The 18,557-nt window shown below is 52.0% G+C and overlaps 1 protein-coding gene across 2 annotated transcripts; it reads right to left on the minus strand.

Annotated features, from left to right (window-relative positions):
* Positions 1–425: 425 nt before the first annotated feature.
* Positions 426–11,159, minus strand: PHF13 (PHD finger protein 13). Of its 2 annotated transcripts, XM_054441305.2 has the most exons (5): positions 11,058–11,159; positions 10,293–10,684; positions 7,580–7,681; positions 4,081–4,615; positions 426–3,006 (listed from the first exon to the last, which is right to left on the minus strand). In XM_054441305.2, exons 2-5 carry the CDS (start codon positions 10,329–10,331, stop codon positions 2,780–2,782), a joined length of 903 nt encoding a protein of 300 aa, XP_054297280.1. In that variant the 5' UTR covers positions 10,332–10,684; positions 11,058–11,159; the 3' UTR covers positions 426–2,779. The 2 variants fall into 2 exon arrangements, with proteins under 2 accessions (XP_054297280.1, XP_054297285.1); XM_054441310.1 differs by lacking the exon at positions 11,058–11,159 and having other exon boundaries at positions 10,293–10,743.
* Between the last annotated feature and the right edge of the window lie 7,398 nt (positions 11,160–18,557).

An 18,557-nucleotide genomic window follows, 5' to 3' on the forward strand; every position in this document is an offset into this window, starting at 1 on the left:
GGGCACCTGTAATTCCAGCTACTCAGGAGGCTGAGGCAGAAGAATCGCTTGAACCCGGGAGGCAGAAGTTGCAATGAGCCAAAATCTCATCACTGCACTTCACAGCCTAGGTGACAAGAACAAAACTCAAGTCTCAAAAAAAAAAAAAAAAATCAAAAGTAGGCTAACCACTCACTGGAGCTTGAGCTAATCCATAATCTGATGAAGAAACTGTGAAAACCATTCACATCTACTCGTCCTGTGGTTTGTTTCTGAGGAATTCACCAGCAAGGTACCTTAACACCGTGGGCATTTTCCATCCTGCTAAGTGCACACTGAGACGCTGCCTTCCCAGAGACTTGATGTAATCATGCTTTGGGGAGGTAGCAAGGAGAAAAGAAACACAATTGTCCTTCAGCACAGAACGCAATCACCTGAACCTTGAATCATGAACCTCAAAGTAGCAATATATTTATTTACAAAATATACAGTTTCACAGAAACAGCTTCGCTTTATACACATAAACTTTAAAATTACACAGAACCATGTAAACGATGTGAAGTGTCTGGCCTGGCCAAAGCCGATGGGAGGGCCTACTTTTGGGGTGACATCCCTCCCTCCCCTCACTTCATTAGCCACCAACCAGGAACCCCAGATGGGTCGTGCCTAATTTGCATATAAAGAAGCTGATTGCAGCTGCCCAGCTCAATCTAACACAAAAACCAAGGTGTCCGACTTCTTAGACACCACTCACAGGGACAGATCTGCTAAAAGAACAAAAATGCAATCAAGGAAACAAAATGGAGATGAGTATCACATGCATTCCAGAGGCATCGAACCTTCTAGCACACATGACAGTTGCCAGGGCTGGCAGTTCCACTCTAAAGTCACATGGATTCTTAAATGCACCTTTAAAAGCTTGTGGAATTTTTTTTTAAAAAGAAAAACACCTTGGAGCTTTGGTTATTCATATGGTGAAGACACTGGACAGGCATTATCTCAGGGCAGATCTTTGGCAAATTCCTCTCCAATGCATCCTGGCTGTTTGCCCTCGTCAGTTTCTAAACCAGCTTACTATTTTTCTCTACCGAACCTCCCCCTTGGGGATCTTCACAATAAACTGGCTTCAGAAACTATTTCTCTCTAGTTTCGTGTTAATACAAGCAACAGAACTTTTAAAAAATAAGACGGTTGGACAAGTGTGAAAGATACTAGGACAAAAAAAGCCTCTGATTAGCCAAATTACGGTTCAAGCCCCTTGGTGCTTCAGTGGGAGAAGGTGGGAAGAGTCTGCCTGGTGGCCTGGCACAAAGGTGCCACATGAAGGGGAAGCCCCCAGCAGGGAGAACGCGGGCCCATCCCGCTGAAAACAAACATGACTCACTTGAGCATTTTTCCCTTTCCATGCCTTAAAGAAATAATGCTTATGAAAACCTACCAGTCAATTAGAAAACGTTTTGAGAACAAGTACTTGAATTGCCGAAGAGCAGTGTTCATTTCAGAGAAAGCCGGAGCCCCTCTCCCTCCCAGCCCCAGAACTACCAGTGTTCCGGGGCACCCTGCCCTCGAGCAGAGTTCTTCCACAGCCTCCGGCATCAACTCCCAGGTTTCTCCAGAGCTGGCCCTCACAGGGGCCTCCCAGGTCCAGGATCCCAGCTGAGATTTAAGGAACTCGGCAGAGTTCCAAGGGGTCATCCTGAAGGCCCATGTTACCCTATCACTCACTCACCAACTCAAAACAGAAAAAGAAGGACTCAAGTCCTAACCTTGCCCTGTGGAACTGGCAGGCCAGCCTGTCTAAAGGGCACACAAGAGTCACCCAACGGAGAGGGCTCCCTCCCAGCTCTCCTTTACCCTATTCTTTAGAGGAACACCATGCGGGTCCCAGTGATTGCCTAACCTTTATGCTGCTACCAGAATGAGGTGAAAGGAAGAGACAAGGACAGAACCTACGAGTTCCCACACTCGCAAACAGCTGGCCTGGGCCCCACCAAGACCTCACACACCAACTAAGAGGGCGCTCAGCAAGAAATCAGCCAATACTTTTGGCTGTATCGTGCAAAAAGACAGGGTTTTTACATCGTGCAAAACAGGAAACTGAGTTATGAACACGGGCCACCTCAACCCCCCAACCAACCCCCTTTCCACAGAGAAGTGGCCACATTGTCCCTTTTAACAAACAGAAGGAAACCTAAGAACCACCAGCTGACCCACCACCCCAGTGCCCTTCCAGGGGAGCCCGAGGCCTCCCGCCAGTGTCTCCCCAAGCTGGCTAGGCAGCAGCTGAGGCAGGCAGAGGGCAAGCCACTAAGTAGGGGCAACTTGGATGGCTGCTGTACAGACACTTTTGGTAAAAGACTTAACACTCAAGAAAAAGCTTACACGTATGGCTGTTCATTAACAGGCCGGGGAAACTGAACACCTCTCCCCAACACAGTGGAAGCAGAGTAACAGCTGGCACTGAGCTCAATCAGCGGGAATCTCTTAGCAATGATAGCAAAACGCACAGCTACCATGGACCCTCATTTTCAAATGAGCCAAACCCGCTGCACGTGGGTGTCCAGTCCACCTCCACTGCAGGGAACGCAGCTCTGGCAGCAGCGCTGGCCGGCAAAGGTCGCATTCGGTCACCAGCTATGTATAGTTTCTACCTTGGACAGCCTATCCTTTTGCTTAGGCACCTAAATGGCAGGGATCTGCCCGCACCAGAGCTGAGGGTTCTGTGCTCAACTAAGAGAAGGGCAAAAAAGCCCACCGTCGCTTCCGATTCCACGCTCACAGCCTCCTTGCCAGCCAGCAGTCAGTCCAGGAACAGCTTCCGGGAGCCCGTCCGCGAGCGGTTGGAACGGCGGATGTCAAACTTGGAGTCCCGGCACTTTTGGCAGACAAACACTTCTGGAACATTGGATTTCCGGATTTTCGCACAGGACAGGTGAATCCAGGTGTGGCACTCATTACACTCGATCATGGGGCGGCCGGCAAATGGCTTCATGCAGAAGCAGGTCACGAGGTCCCAGGAATCGTCATCTGGAAGGAAAGATACTCTTAAGGAGGGAAGAGAAATTCCCCTCGTTCCCGCCATCAGCTGGGCTTCCATGAAACCCATTAACTCTACTGACGAGAACACTTGCAACTGCCACTCTAAGCTGACACTTCTCTCTGAAAAGGCACAAGGGGCTCCAAAATGTGTAGGAACCAGGTATTACCCAGGAGATGCTTACTTTTTTTTTTTTTTCCTAAGACAGGGTCTCACTCTGTCACCCCGGCTGGAGTGCAGTGATGCAATCATACCTCATTGCAGCCTCAAACTCCTGCAGTCAAGCCATCCTCCCACCTCAGCCTCCCACGCAGCTGGGACTACAGGCACACACCACCACCACTCGGCTATTGTTTTTGTTTTTGTTTTTTTTTTCTTGAGACAGAGTTTTGTTGTCGCCCAGGCTGCAGTGCAATGGCGCGATCTTGGCTCACTGCAACCTCCACCTCCTGGGTTCAAGTAATTCTCCTACCTCAGCCTCCTGAGCAGCTGGGATTGCAGGCGCGCACCACCACGCCCAGCTAATTTTTTCTTTTTTTTTGTATTTTTAGTAGAGTCGGGGTTTCACCATGTTGGTCAGGCTGGTCTCAAACTCCTGACCTCGTGATCTGCCCACCTTGGCCTCCCAAAGTGCTGGGATTACAGGCATGAGCCACCGTGCCCAGCCTTTTTTTGTATTTTTGCAGTGACAGGGCTTTGCCATGCTGCCCAGGCTGGTCTCCAACTCCTGAGCTCAAGCAATCCACCCGCCTTGGCCTCCCAAAGTGCTGGGATTACTGGTAGAGCCACCGTGCCCGGCCTGGATGCTTACCTGGATGCTTACTTAGAACTATACCCTTTTTATGTTCTGAGGTCTTAGAATCTCAGCTGTCTCTAGCAGCAATCAACCCCTTCCTAAACATCTCGATATCCACATTCCTGCAGCTCTTCTCCTTGGACAGTGGGGCTGTCACACTCTACGGAAGGAACCAGACCCTCTGCCCCAGAGAGATGACCACTTAATAAAATAACCTCTCTTCTAACCACAAGCCAACAAGGGTCATCATCCTTCAGGGACCACTCACCTGAGTCCACCATGATGTCCTCATCATTGCCAGTGCTGTCCTCGTCTCGGAACACCACCTGCTTTCCCTGCCGGACGATAGTCCGTTTGCCTTCAGTTTTTATTTCTTTGACCTGATCAGGTGACACAGTGGCACAAGATCCACTCGAGGGAGTATCGGAGTCCCAGCCCGAGCAGGGGTCGCTGGGAGCCTGGGGGATATCCTGCAAGGTGGGACTCGTGGGGGTCTCCACGTAGGGGTCAGCGGCTTCCAGCTTCAGCAAGCCCCCCCTGTACTCCTCCTTCCCAGGCGCATCGCTGTCCCTGCGCTTCCTCTTCTTCTTCTTCTTCAGCTTGTCCGTTTTCTTTCTGTCCAGCAGGAAGTTACTGGGCTTGGCTCGCTGCAAGAGAGCGGGCTGCAGGTGGCTAAAGCAGCGGTCAGAGACTGGCAAGGGCACTGAGGACGCGATGTCTGAGAAACCCGCGTCCCAACCGTCACTATCAATGGTACCAGCAGTGCTGTTGGCAGGGCTGGGGCTGCTCCTTAAAGGGAGTTCCTAAAAAGACAAAGGTGGTGGATTCCAGTTACTGGTGACAAGATCCAGCCCAGAGCAGAGCATCCCCAGCCACCCAACCATGTCAGACCTCCAGAGACACCTGCACAACTTTGAGCTTCTCTGCCCATCAGCATCACACTTGAAGCAACAGTAGCACGAGTTCTGGCTGGGCGTGGTGGCTCACGCCTGTAATCCTAGCACTCTGGGAGGCCGAGGCAGGCGGATCACCTGAGACCAGGAGTTCAAGACCAACCTGGCCAACATGGTGAAACCCCGTCTCTACTAAAAATACAAAAATTAGCTGGGCGCGGTGGTGGCGCCTGTAGTCCCAGCTACTTGGGAGGCTGAGGCAGGAGAATCGCTTGAACCCGGGAGGCGAATGTTGCAGTGAGGCACTGCACTCCAGCCTGGGTAACAGGAGTGAGATTCTGTGTCAAAAAAAAAAACAAAAAAAACCCAGTGCCATGAGTGCCATGACTTTAATGTGATGCCATAAGGAGAGAAACTCCCTGCTGAACCCTCAGCCCCATCTTAGAGACAGAAAATTAATCAGTGTGCAACAGGTGTCTGTGGGAAGAGTGCTGTGGACACCCACTCCTATCTGCTCATCATTCCCTGATTGTAAAACCTCTCCTTCCATTTGCCCTCCCAAGAGATATACTGTTTTAAGTGAATTTAAATTAGTTTTGAGAATTTCCTGACACTCTTAAAAAACGAGACATTCCAAAATATTGCAGAATCCAAGTAGGTAATTACTGCCCCAAAGCAGTGAAGTAAACTCTATGGTTCCTTCAGATCACAAGCATATCATTTGCAAACAGTGGCAATGTTCTCCTTGTCTTGTTAGAAAACAGGCATTAGGCTGGGTGTGGTGGCTCACACCTGTAATCCCAGCACTTTGGGAGGCTGAGGTGGGTGGATCACCTGAGGTCAGGAGTTCGACACCAGCCTGGCCAACATGGTGAAACCCCCTCTCTACCAAAAATACAAAAAAAATTAGCTGGGCATGATGGCTGACGCCTGTAATCCCAGCTACTTGAGAGGCTGAAGCAGGCAGAATTGCCTGAACCCAGGAGGCAGAAGTTGCAGTGAGCTGAGATCGCACCACCGCACTCCAGCCTGAGCCACAGAGCAAGACTCCGTCTCAAAAAAAGAAAAAAAGGAAGAAAACAAAGCAGGCATTAGCCACCTATGTAGCAGATGGAAATAAACCAATGCTGGCAGTTTGCCTGCTAGAAATATACTGAATGCAGCTGGGCACAGTGGTTCGTGCCTGTAAACCCAGCACTCTGGGAGACCAAGGCAGGAGGATCACTACCTCAAGACCAGCCTCGGCAACACAGCGAGACCTTGTCTCTACAAAAAATAAAATTACGGCCAAACGCAGTGGCTCACGCCTGTAATCCTAGCACTTTAGGAAGCCAAGGCAGGTGGGTCACTTGAGGCCAGGAGTTTGACACCAACCTGGGCAACATAGCGAAACCCTGTATCTACTAAAAATACAAAAATTAGGTGGGCGTGGTGGTGGGCCTGTAGTCCCAGCTACTTGGAAGGCTGAGGTGGGAGGATCACTTCAGCACAGGAGAAAGAGGCTGCAGTGAACCAAGATCGTGCCACTGCACTCCAGCCTGGGCAACAGAGCAAGACCTGTCTCAAAAAAAAAAAAAAAAGGCTGGATTGTTCAATTTTGAACTTAATAGAATACGAAAGAGGCCTGAAGTTTGAGCACCACAGCAGCTCTCCTCCAGTCCTGGCCTTTTCTCAGCAAGTAAAAAACAAAACCTCCTTCATCTACATCAAGTTGTAGCCACGAGTCCCTGAAGACAATACGCATTTCAGGCAGCCAGGGAGCTGAGAGAGAGGCAGCGTGTGCACTGAGTCCAGCCATCTGGTTGAACCCCAAGCTCCACCACTAATTAGTGGGTGACCTAAGACAAAGTTTTCCCTCTCTATGCCTTAGTTTCCTCAGCTTATAAACTAGAAATAAAAAATAGCACCTACCTCATAGCATTACATAGGCCAAGAATAGTGTCCAGCCATGGTCAACAATCAATAACTACAGACCCTTATTAAGAGCAAGCAGACAGCCAGGTGCAGTGGCTCAACGCTTGTAATCCCAGCACTTTTGGGAGGCCGAGGCAGGCGGATCATGAGGTCAGGAGTTCGAGACCAGCCTTGACAACACAGTGAAACCCCGTCTCTAGTAAAAATACAAAAAACTAGCTGGGCGTGGTGGCGCTCCCAGCTACTCGTGAGGCTGAGACAGGAGAATCGCTTGAACCCAGGGGGCGGAGGTTGCAGTGAGCCACAATTGCATCATGGCACTCCAGCCTGGGTGACAGAGCCAGACTCCATTTCAAACAAACAAACAAAAAAAGCAAGCAAATATCACATATTTCATTTGTAAATAAACTGAAAGTTTACTAAACCGGCTGGGCGGTAGCTCACGCCTGTAATCCCAGCACTCTGGGAGGCCGAGGCAGGTGAATCACCTGAGGTCAGGAGTTCGAGACCAGTCTGGCCAACAAGGTGAAACCCTGTCTCTACTAAAGACACAAAAAACAATTAGCTGGGCGTGGTGGCGCACACCTGTCATCCCAGATACTGAGGAGGCTGAGGCAGGAGAATCCCTTGAACCCGGGGGGTGGAGTTTTACGCCACTGCACTCCAGCCTGGGCGACAGAGCAAGTTTCCATTCCAAAAACAAAAAAGAAAGTTTACTAAACCATTTTCTAGACAAGCCTGCATATTCTACCAGAGTTTTTACCAGAGTTTTAGAACCATTTCCCCAGCTAATTCAAACTCTCAAGAAACAGATTTCTGCCAGACTAGTGACTGGGGTCACCACAAGCAGCCCCTTCCAAATCTACTGACCCTGTGACCAGTCAGAAGCCCACAAACTTGCGGTGGAGGCACTGGGTTTGACTACTCATCAAGAAAGGTCTCAGAAACTCAAATGATTACCTCCTTCGGATAAGGGATGTAGCCAGCATAGGCCAAGACAAAGGTGCAGAATTTGTTGAAGTCTTCCACGGTCCTGCGCCTCTTGCAACTGGGGGAGTATTCCTATTAAGGGGAGAGAAGAGGGAATGTGTTTGAAGGAGAGGCTTCTAGGCGGAATCACAGAAACAAAAGGAAGCAAGCTGGAACTTTTGTAGTCAACCACTCAAAAAATACCGTTAGATTTACACGGTCCACAAACAAGATTAAGGTAAGTTCAGGTCAAGAAATAACACCATTTTCAGAAAGCAGAAAGAGGAGTATTAAGACTTTATGCAAAGAATGCTGGGAAATCAGCTGGGAGATAAAAACTTGTACAAAAGTCTATTTCTTAGTGCTCATGTGGCATTTTCTGACTTTATCTATTAGTCTCCACAGGCCTATCAGGAAAAGCTCTAATAACTACTTTTCTGCTACAGATTTTCCATTCTGAGTATGAACTGCTGCAGCAGCTGTAACTGACGTATGTTAAGTGATTTCAAAAATCAACCACTCGCCGGACGCAGTGGCTCACGTCTGTAATCCCAGCACTTTGGGAGGCCGAGGCGGGCGGATCACGAGGTCAGGAGTTCGAGACCAGCCTGACCAACATGGTGAAACCCCGTCTCTGCTAAAAATACAAAAATTAGCCGGGCGTGGTGGCGTGCACCTGTAGTCTCAACAACTCAGGAGGCTGAGGCAGGAGAATCGCGTGAACCCGGAGGCGGAGGTTGTAGTGAGCCAAGATCGCGCCACTGCACTCCAGCCCGGGAGACAGAGCAAGATTCCGTCTCCAAAAAAAAAAAAAAAATCAACCACTCATTCTCCAGAGCTCTCGGAGACCTGGACCCTGGAGCTCATTCCTGGCTGACCCTGCCAAGCTAGCGCTACCTGAGGACCCTTCTCTCGTGCTCAAAGGGTCCCCTCCACTCTCCCAGCACTCGGGATGCCAGGCACCCAACTGTCTCAACTCACAATAAACCAGGAACCTTACTGCGAAGCTTAGTCCTACATTTAAACGTAACAGTGGAGGTTTTTGCTCGCGGGTCCCAGCCCCATTCAATCTACAAACACCCATCACAAGAAGAGATTTTCTCCTGAGAGAGGAGCACGGAGAAATGGAGCTCTTATTTGCTCCTAAGCAAAACAAATGTGCCGTATAGCTGTTTATTCGCTCGGCACGTTCCCTGAGGTTCCTTCCAGTGCCTAGTCCGACCCACCCCCATCCTTCCCGAGGTGCTGTTACCCGGCCGCCGCTCTGCTAGGGGAAAGCCGGTGGGGAAATGGGAGGCAGGGGTCTCGGGCCGCCCCTCCCGCCGCGAGGAGCAGGCGTGCGGCCCGCGGGTTTTCTTTCAGAAAGTCAGTCCCCTTAGAAAATTATTTTCTCAACCTGGTTCAAGCAAACCTCCTCCTCTCCCCCTCCTTGGACCCCAGGGCCGCCCACGGAGCGGAGGCGAAGGCCCGCGTTGACCGCGTTCCCCGCACTGGCGAGCCTGCCCAGCCACGGGAACCGCGGGCCGCCACCTGGGCCTCCAACTCCCGCGAAGAACTTTTCTTTCGGCGGGGAACCAGCAGAAGTGGGTCAAAAACCCGAATGCCAAGTGGAGGGCAGCGACAGCCTCGGGCCGGGGGCGCGCGGGAGGCAACGGCGCGGGGACTGGGGGAGCTCCACGCCGCCCCCACACGGCCCACGCCGCCCGCCCCCCCCGGCCGCCTCCTCGGAAAGCAGATGGCGGAGCGGCCCCCACCCGCCTTCCCGCGGCAGCCGCCCCGCGCGACACTCGGCCCCGGAAGGTGCGGGGCCCATCCCGCGGGTATGTGGGGGGGGGGGCGCCAGGCAGGATTCCGGAGTGCCAGGCCTGGGGAGGCCCTGCGAACCCCCGGGGGCGGCAGCGAGACCGGCGGGCTCCGGCGCCGCCTCCCCTCCCCCACCCGCCCGCGGTCGCCGGACCCACACACCCGACCCCAACGAGCCTCGGCTGGGGGGAGGGGACCGCGCCGGGGGAAGGCCGGGAGCCCCGAGGGCCGATCCCCGGAAGGAGGGGGAGTGAGCCAGGGCGGAGCCAGCAAAGCCCCGCGGGCGGGGGGCGGGGGCCCGAAGAGGGAGGCCAGCGCGCCGGGGGGCGGTGGGTGGGGGCAGGACTCGGGTCCCCAGAGCGGGTGGGGCCCCCGGAGGACGCAGCCCCCGAGAGCCGTAGGGAGCGGGGGCGACTGGGCCGCGCGCGGAGTCAGGGGGCGGGGCGCGGGCCACCGGGCCCGGGGGGCCGGGGGCCTCGGGAGCCGACCCCGGTCCGAGGGGGGCCTAAAACTCCTCGAGAGCAACCGGAGCCAGGGGCGGGCGGCGGCTCGGACCGCGTCCCCGGGGGCGGGGAAAGAGTAAGCAGGCCGGCGGGGAGGGGCTGGGGGCGCCGACAGGTCCCAGGGCGACGCGAGGCCGGAGAGGGGCGGCCCGGGGGAGAGAAATAGGCGCAACGGCCCTGGGGAAAGGGCGCGGGGAGGACGCGGAGGCGAGGCCCGGCGGGGAGGACCGAGCGCGGGCCCGAGCAGGGGGCGGGGGTTGGGCTCCCGGGGGGGCCGACGAGGGGAAAGCGGGGGAAGGGAGGGCGGCGCTCCGGGCGACCCGGGGTCCGGCTGCCTGAGGAGGGCAGGATCGCGGAGGGGGTGGTCGGGGGCGATTCGGACGCACAGCTTCACTCACCTCCGGGTGGAAGGCGGCGGCGCAAGAGTCAGAGTCCATGTTTCGTGCGGGGGGCGGCGGCTGCGAGAGTGCAGGAGCTGGGATGCGGGAGCGGGGCCGCCCGGGGCTGGGGGCTCGGGCGGCTGCGCAGGGCGAGGGCGGACCCGGGAGGGGTCGCCCGGGCTGGAGGTGATGGGGGGCTCAGCGCGTCGCTTCTCAAGCTCTGTGACCCCGGACTGGCGGTTCCACCGCCGAGCGGAGTAGACGATGCAGCTCCCGCGGTGGTAGAGGCGGGAGAGTGGCTGCGGGGGGCGGCGGCGGCGGCGGCGAGCGGGAACCCGACCGGCTCCCCGACCTGACGCCCAGCTCGGCTCGTGTCTCGGGAGGGAGGGCGGGAGAGAGAGCCGTGAGGCCTGTCGGGAAATGTAGTCTGGGTGACGACTGGAAGCCAGCGGCGAGGGGGGCGTGGCGCGGGGGGGGCGGGCGCGGTGCCTTGTGGGAGTGGTAGTCCGAGGCCCCGCCAATACTGCGCACAAAGAAAGCCTTGGGGACTCCAACCCCCATGAGGCTCCGCGGCGGCGGCCCGGTGTGTGGAGGCGGGTCTTCTGGACTCGAGTCCGCGCGAGCGGGGGAGGTGCGGGGGCCCGCGCCGGCTCGGCCGCGGGGGGAGGGGCAGTGTGAGCGGTAGCGCCTCGGTCTCGGCGGGCGCGGGGGCGGGGGTCGCTGCGGCGGTGGGGGCGGGGCTGACGGCCCGGGTTGCGAAGGGCGGCGGCGGCTGGCACCTACCCTTCTTCGTCTCCTGCTTGGGGTTCGCGCCCCTTTGTGGGGCGGGGGTCCCCGAGGCCTGGCCGGGAGTAGGGGCGGCAGGGGCGGGGACGCTGACGTCGCGGCCGCCCCGGGCATCGCTCCCCGCTCCCCGCTGAGGGCGGAGTCGCCGCCGGGGCCCCCGCTCCAGGCCGGGCTCAGCGAAGTTGTTTTCGCGGCTGCGGGCTTCGTGCGGCTCCCTGCTCCGGGCCCGCGGGGCCGGGACTGGATCCGGCTCTTCTCTAGGCATCTGCGGGATTCACTCGAGGTGGCCGGGTTCGTGCATTAAAAACACCGGGCCAGCGTTGTCAGTGTTCTAAAGAGGTGTGCGTTCAGTTCGCTTTCTGTTGCCGCCTAAGCTTAATCTTGGGACCGGCCGTTTTCCCACTCTCCTGAATATCCTCCGGCCCGCAGGGCGAGGCGGAGACGCGGTGTTTGGTACTGGCATCGACTGGTACTTGTTTAGTGGTGTTTAACTGGGATGGGCAGTGTGTAAACGCTGGACCGCAGAGTATCCGACAGCTGTACGTGTGGTAGGCTGGCCGGACATGGAGGGGACTGCCCCTATGCGGTGACCAAAAGGCGGTCTGACGGGAACATTTTTAATAACCATTCGAAAGTGGGGGGAAAAGGTAAGTACAAAACGCAGGTGATTCAGTAACCTGTTTGGTAGCTTCGAAGAAGTTAAAGGGGAGTGACACAAAATTTAAAATTCAAATTAGAAAACGAACTCTTGTAGATACTAGTAAGATATTTGACAGGCGCCGAATGCTCCATCAGCTAGCCAGCTATTTCAAGGGTTATGATCATTCCGATGAAGATATTTAATAGTTAGGAGATGGTGTTAATCTTAGAAATACTTCTCTGAGCGGCCGGGCGTGGTGGCTCTCGCCTGTATTCCCAGCACTTTGGGAGGCCGAGGCGGGTGGATCACGAGGTCAGGAGTTCGAGACCAGCCTGACCAACATGGTGAAACCCCGTCTTTACTAAAAATACAAAAATTAGCTGGGCATGGTGGCGGGCGCCTGTAATCCCAGCTACTCGGGAGGCTGAGGCAGGAGAATTGCTTTAACCCGGGAGGCGGAGCTTGCAGTGAGCTGAGATCGTGCCACTGCACTCCAGCCTGGGCGACAGAGCAAGACTCCGTCTCAAAAAAAAAAAAAAGAAATACTTCTCTGAGCCTCAGTTTCCTAAGCTGTTAAGTTTTTAGCGTAGTGCCTGGCTAAATAAATGGTAGCTTACTGTTGTTGTTGCTGTTGTTGTTTTATTATTTCTGCAATATCGTAGTCCATTGGAGGGCTTCCCAGAGGTGATAAATTGAGGTACTTTACAAGATAAAACATAAAATTACTATGATTAAAACAGAGACATTGGACTTGGTCCATCGAGACTTGATTAACAACTTCTTATACAATTGCACATTCAGATGATTTAGCCAGATTTGGAATGTTACCTGGTTACTGTGACCAAAGCAGATGCCCCGAGGTTAGCCTGTATTGCCCAAGGCCATATTCACAAGGAGCAACTCGTTTTGCCAGAATAAGAAACACTGCTAAGGTGTTGATCCCGTTGGTAGTTTAAAAATGTAAATACCAAAAAGAATAATTTTTTTTTGGAGACGGAATCTCCCTTTGTCGCCAGGCTGGAGTACAGCGGCGCGATCTCGGCTCACTGCAACCTCTGCCTCCCGGGTTCAAGCAATTCTCCTGCCTCAGCCTCCGGAGTAGCCTGGACTACCAGCGCCCACCACCACGCCCAGCTAGTTTTTGTATTTTTAGTACAGACAGGGTTTCACCATGTTGGCCAGATGGTCTTGATCTCTTGACCTCCTGATCCACACACCTAGGCCTCCCAAAGTGCAGGGATTACAGGCGTGAGCCACCGCGCCTGGCCAAGAATAATTATTAGAGGTGAAACCCAAGTGAAAGAAGAGGGAATTTTTCTTTTTTTACACCTCATTATTACCCGCTGTGGTAAATGTTTCACATAATAAACATTAAATCTTTCCCCACATACACACACATTAAGAAATCGGGCCAGGCACGGTGGCTCACACCTGTAATCCTAGCACTTTGGGAGGCCGAGGCAGGCAGATCACCTGAGGTCGGGAGTTCGAGACCAGCCTGACCGACATGGGTCAGGGAGGCAGACATTGCAGTGAGCCAAGATCACGCCATTGCACTCCAGCCTGGGCAACAAGAGCGAAACTCCATCTCAAAAAAAGAAAGAATGGCCGCCCGCCTCAGCCTCCCCCAAAGTGCTGGGATTACAGGTATGAGCCTCCATGCCAGGCCTATTTTTTTTTTTTTTTTTTTTTAAGACAGGGTCTCCCTATGTTGCCCAGGCTGTTCTGGAATTCCTGGGCTCAAGGGATCCTCCCACCTAGGCCTCCCAAATTGTAGTTTACAGTCCTGAGCTATCTTGCCTGCCTGGAGTGAATACCCATTCTGAGCAGAAGTTATCACTTGGGTCTGAAAATCTGTCCCTTGACTCAATCCATGTTTGGGATTTTTCTTCCTTCATGTAACCAAGTAACCATGTAACCAAGTAGCCCGTGAATTCTAAGCTCAGTTTTGTCAACAAGTCCATTATTCTGAGTAGGTCCTTCATTTCCAATTTGAGAGTTCATTCTTCTTTCTTTTTTTTCTTTTTTGAGACAGTTTCACTCTTGTTGCCCCCGCTGGAGTGCAGTGGTGTGATCCCGGTTCACCATAACCTCCATCTCCCAGGTTTAAGCGATTTTCCTGCCTCAGCCTCCTGAGTAGCTGGGATTACAGGCATGCGCCACAACACCCGGCTAATTTTTTGTATTTTTAGTAGTGATGGGGTTTCACCATGTTGGCCAGGCTGGCCTCATGTGATCTGCCTGTCTCAGCCTCCCAAAGTGCTGGGATTACAGGCATAAGCCACCGCACCCAGATATTTATTGAATATGTTTTTAGTAAACAGTAATTTTTAGTACATAGATATGACCTATATCTTCCTGCTACTCCAGTGAAAGAGAAAACTTCACGAAAAAGGACCTCTTTTGTCTTTCCTTCTATTTGCCTTAGAAATACAGCCCTTTGGAGGACATTTAGACATTAATGTTTACCATCCTTTCCCTAAATTCAGAAAAAGGACTATACCACTTGTAGTTGACCCAAACAATCTCATAATATGTAGCTGCGGAGTAATAAAGTTGATTTTCTCACGCCTGTAATCCCAGCACTTTGGGAGGCCAAGGCGGGTGAATCACGAGGTCAAGAGATCAAGACCATCCTGTCCAACATGGTGAAACCCTGTCTCTACTAAAAATACAAAAATTATCTGGGTGTGGTGGCACGCGTCTGTAGTCCCAGCTACTCGGGAGGCTGAGGCAGGAGAATGGCGTGAACCCGGAAGGCAGAGGTTGCAGTGAGCAGAGATCCTGCCGCTGCACTCCAGCCTGGCGACAGAGTGAGACTCCGTCTCAAAAAAAAACAGTTGATTTTCTCTGTGTGACAGGATTAGGTTTGTTCAGTATCTCTCGTTTTTTTCATAGGTGTATTGTACTACTTCTGGGCTGCAGGGGGCGAATCTGAAATTCCTTGATTAGTTCAAGAACATTCACCATAGTAGCCAGATCTTGGAGTCTACGATTCTTTGTTTTCTGCTAAAAACAAAAAACAAACTAATTATACCAACTGCTGAATACTAATTCTCAGATGATTATAGTTACTTAGGAGAGAAGGAAAAAAGTCAACGTTAGCACAGGTTGCAACAAGTTAAAAATACTAAGAATACCATGGTTTCCCAGTAAGTAACTTGAGAATGTGGTTATTTTAATTGAGTTACCAAATATAGCTTCACCTTCCTAAATCTCAGCAGCTACACTGCATCCACTTGAGGGAACATACAGGAAAGCTTTCTGTCTTCCATTTTAGCTCTGTGCTTGAGTGCAGGTGTGAGCATAACCAAAGGTTTGCTTTTCAAATGTTTCAGCTTTTTGTTCAACTTAATAGTTTTTGTTTTTGTTTTTTTGAGAGGGAGTCTTACTCTGTCACCCAGGCTTGAGTGCAGTGGTGCGATCTAGGCTCACTGAAACCTCTGCTTCCCGGGTTCTGGAGATTCTCCTGCCTCAGCCTCCCAAGTAGCTGGGATTACAGGCGCGTGCCACCGCGCCCGGTAAATTTTTATTTTATTTATTTATTTTTTATCTTTTATTTTTATTATTATTATTTTTTTTTTTAAAACTTTTTTTTTTTTTGAGACGGAGTCTTGCTCTGTCGCCAGGCTGGAGTGCAGTAGCGTGATCTCGGCTCACTGCAACCTCTGCCTCCCCCGTTCAATCAATTCCGCTGTCTCAGCCTCCCAAGTAGCTGGGACTAGAGGCACACGCCACCACACCCAACTAATTTTTTGTATTTTAGTAGAGACAGGGTTTCACCATGTTGGCCAGGATGGTCTCCATCTTCTGACCTTCTGATCTGCCCATCTCGGCATCCCAAAGTGCTGGGATTACAGGTGCGAGCCATGGCACCCAGCCTAATTTTTTGTATTTTTAGTAGAGACAGAGTTTCACCACGTTGTCCAGGCTAGTCTCAAACTCCTGACCTCTGGTGATCCAACTGCCTCGGCCTCTCAAAGCGCTGGGATTACAGGCCTGAGTCACTGCACCCAGCCTCTTTTTTTTTTTTTTTTTTTTTTTTAAGCCCGGAGTGCAGTGGTTCGAACACGGCTCACTACAGTCACTGCACCCTAGGCCTCCTGGGCTCAGGTGATCCCCCTGCCTCAGCCTTCCTAGTAGCTAGGACTACAGGCATGCACCAGCACACCCAGCTTATTTTTGTTTTTTGTTTTTTTGAGACGGAGTCTCACTGTGTCGCCCAGGCTGGAGTGCAGTGGCACGATCTCGGCTCACTGCAAGCTCCGCCTTCTGGGTTCAGGCCATTCTCCTGCCTCAGCCTCCCGAGTAGCTGGGACCACAGGTGCCCGCCACCACGCCCGGCTAATTTTTTATTTTTTTAGTGGAGACGGGGTTTCACTGTGTTAGCCAGGATGGTCTTGATCTCCTGACCTCGTGATATGCCTTCCTCGGCCTCCCAAACTGCTGGTTATTTTTGTATTTTTTGTAGAGAAGGGATTTTGCCACATGGCCCAGGCTGATCTTGAACTTCTGGTCTCAAACGATCTCCCCACCTCGGCCTCCCAGAGTGCTGGGATTATGGGCATGAGCCACCATGCCCAACCTAGTATATTCTTAGGAATTCTTTTTACCCTCTGTTTTCTGCCTTGCTCACTTCCATTTCCAGGAGATGGGAAAAAAGTAAAAACTCTTCTTTTCTTCTTTTCAGCTTACAAAATCTCCTTTTCAGCTTTTAGTAACTTGAAAACTGTATGAATATGTGTGTGAATCATTTGAAATCATTAATTTATAGACTACATATTGTCAGCGTTTCACACAGTGAATCTGACCTACACATAGAAGAATCAAATGAGTTTCTGGAGTTCATACTTGTAGAATACAAAGGTAATAGCTAAGCTGGACGTGGTGGCTTACACCTGTAACCCCAGCACTTTGGGAGGCCGAGGCAGGCGGATCACGAGGTCAGGAGTTAGAGACCAGCCTTGCCAACACAGTGAAACATCGTCTCTACTAAATATAAAAATTACCCGGGCATGGTGGCGCACATCTGTAGTCCCAGCTACTTGGGAGGCTGAGGCAGAAGAATCGCTTGAACCTGGGAGGCAGAGGTTGTGGTGAGCCAAGATCGTGCCACTGCACTCCAGCCTGGGCAACAGAGCAAGACTGTCTCCAAAAAAGAAAAAACAAAGGTAATAGCTAAAGGCTGGGTGCTGTGGCTCACGCCTGTAATCACAGAACACTGGGAGGCCAAGGGAGATGGATCATTTGAGGTCAGGAGTTGGAGACTAGCCTGGCCAACATGGCATAACCACATCTCTACAAAAAAAAATACAAAAATTAGCCAGGCATGGTGACAGGTGCCTGTAATCCCAGCTACTCAGGAGGCTGAGGCAGGAGAATGGCTTGAACACGGGAGGTGGAGGTTGCAGTGAGCCGAGATCATGCTACTGCACTCCAGCCTGGGGAATAGAGCAAGACTATGTTTGAAAAAAAAAAAAAAGATAATAACTAATACTATATGTCAAACACTGTTTAAATGTTTTTACTTATACTATCTCATTTACATATGTAAATGCATTTAATAAATAGAGAATAGTGCAACATTCCTTAAAGAAAAAAATGTTTAGGTTGGTCACAATGGCTCATGCCTGTAATCCCAGCAAGAGGCTGAGGTAGGCAGATCACCTGAGGTCAGGAGTTCAAGACCAGCCTGGCCAACATGGTGAAATGCCATCTCTACAAAAAATAGAAAAATTCGCCAGGTGTTGTGGTGCATGCCTGTAATCCTAGCTACTCGAGAGGCTGAGGCAGGAGAATCACTCGAATTCAGGAGGCGGAGGTTGCTGTGAGCTGAGGTTGCACCACTGCACTCCAACCTAGGCGACACGAAGACTTCGTCTCAAAAAAAAAAAAAAATGGAGTTATATATGGTAAGTGCATTATACACCATACCTTAGAAAACCAGGAATCTGAAAAGATCAGGGTGTATGATACAAGAAAAGGCACAATAGCTGTGGACGTAATCAAGGCTAAGGAGTGTGTTCCTAAATATTCTTAAAGAAAAAGAATAACAGCTGCTCTTTTTTTTTTTTTTTTTTTTGAGGCAGAGTCTTGCTCTGTCCTCCATGCTCGAGTGACACGATCTCGGCTCACTGCAACCTCCGCCGATCTCGGCTCACTGCAACCTCCGCCTCCTGGGTTCAAGCGATTCTCCTGCCTCAGCCTCTGGAGTAGCTGGGATTATAGATGTGCACCACCGCGCTTGGCTAATTTTTGTATTTTTAGTAGAGGTGGAGTTTCACCACGTTGGCCAGGCTGTAAACAGCCACTTTTAAAATGACCTTAGGGTCTGGCGTGGTGGCTTATGCCTGTAATCTCAGCACTTTGGCTCAGCACCAAGGCTGGAGTATTGCTTGAGTCCAAGAATTTAAGACCAACCTGGGTAACACAGCGAAACCCCATCTCTACAAAAAATTTAAAAAATTAACCAAGCGTGTTGGCTCGCGCATGTAGTCCCAGCTCCTCGGGAAGCTGAGATCGGAGGATCACCTGAGCCTGGGAGGCAGAGGTTGCAGTTAGCTGAGATTGTGCCACTGCACTCCAGCCTGGGCAACAGAGGGAGATCCTGCCTCAAAAAAAGGTAACATGGCCAGACGAGGTGGCTCATGCCTGTAATCCCAGCACTTTGGAAGGCCGAGGCGGGTGGATCATCTGAGGTCAGGAGTTTGAGACCAGCCTGACCAACATGAAGAAACCCCATCTCTACTAAAAATACAAAATTAGCCAAGAGTGGTGGCGCATGCCTGTAATCCCAGCCACTCAGGAAGGCTGAGGCAGGAGAATTGTTTTAACCCAGGAGGCGGAGGTTGCGGTGA

The sequence above is a fragment of the Pongo pygmaeus genome, chromosome 1, assembly GCF_028885625.2.
Source record: "Pongo pygmaeus isolate AG05252 chromosome 1, NHGRI_mPonPyg2-v2.0_pri, whole genome shotgun sequence".
NCBI lineage: Eukaryota > Metazoa > Chordata > Mammalia > Primates > Hominidae > Pongo > Pongo pygmaeus.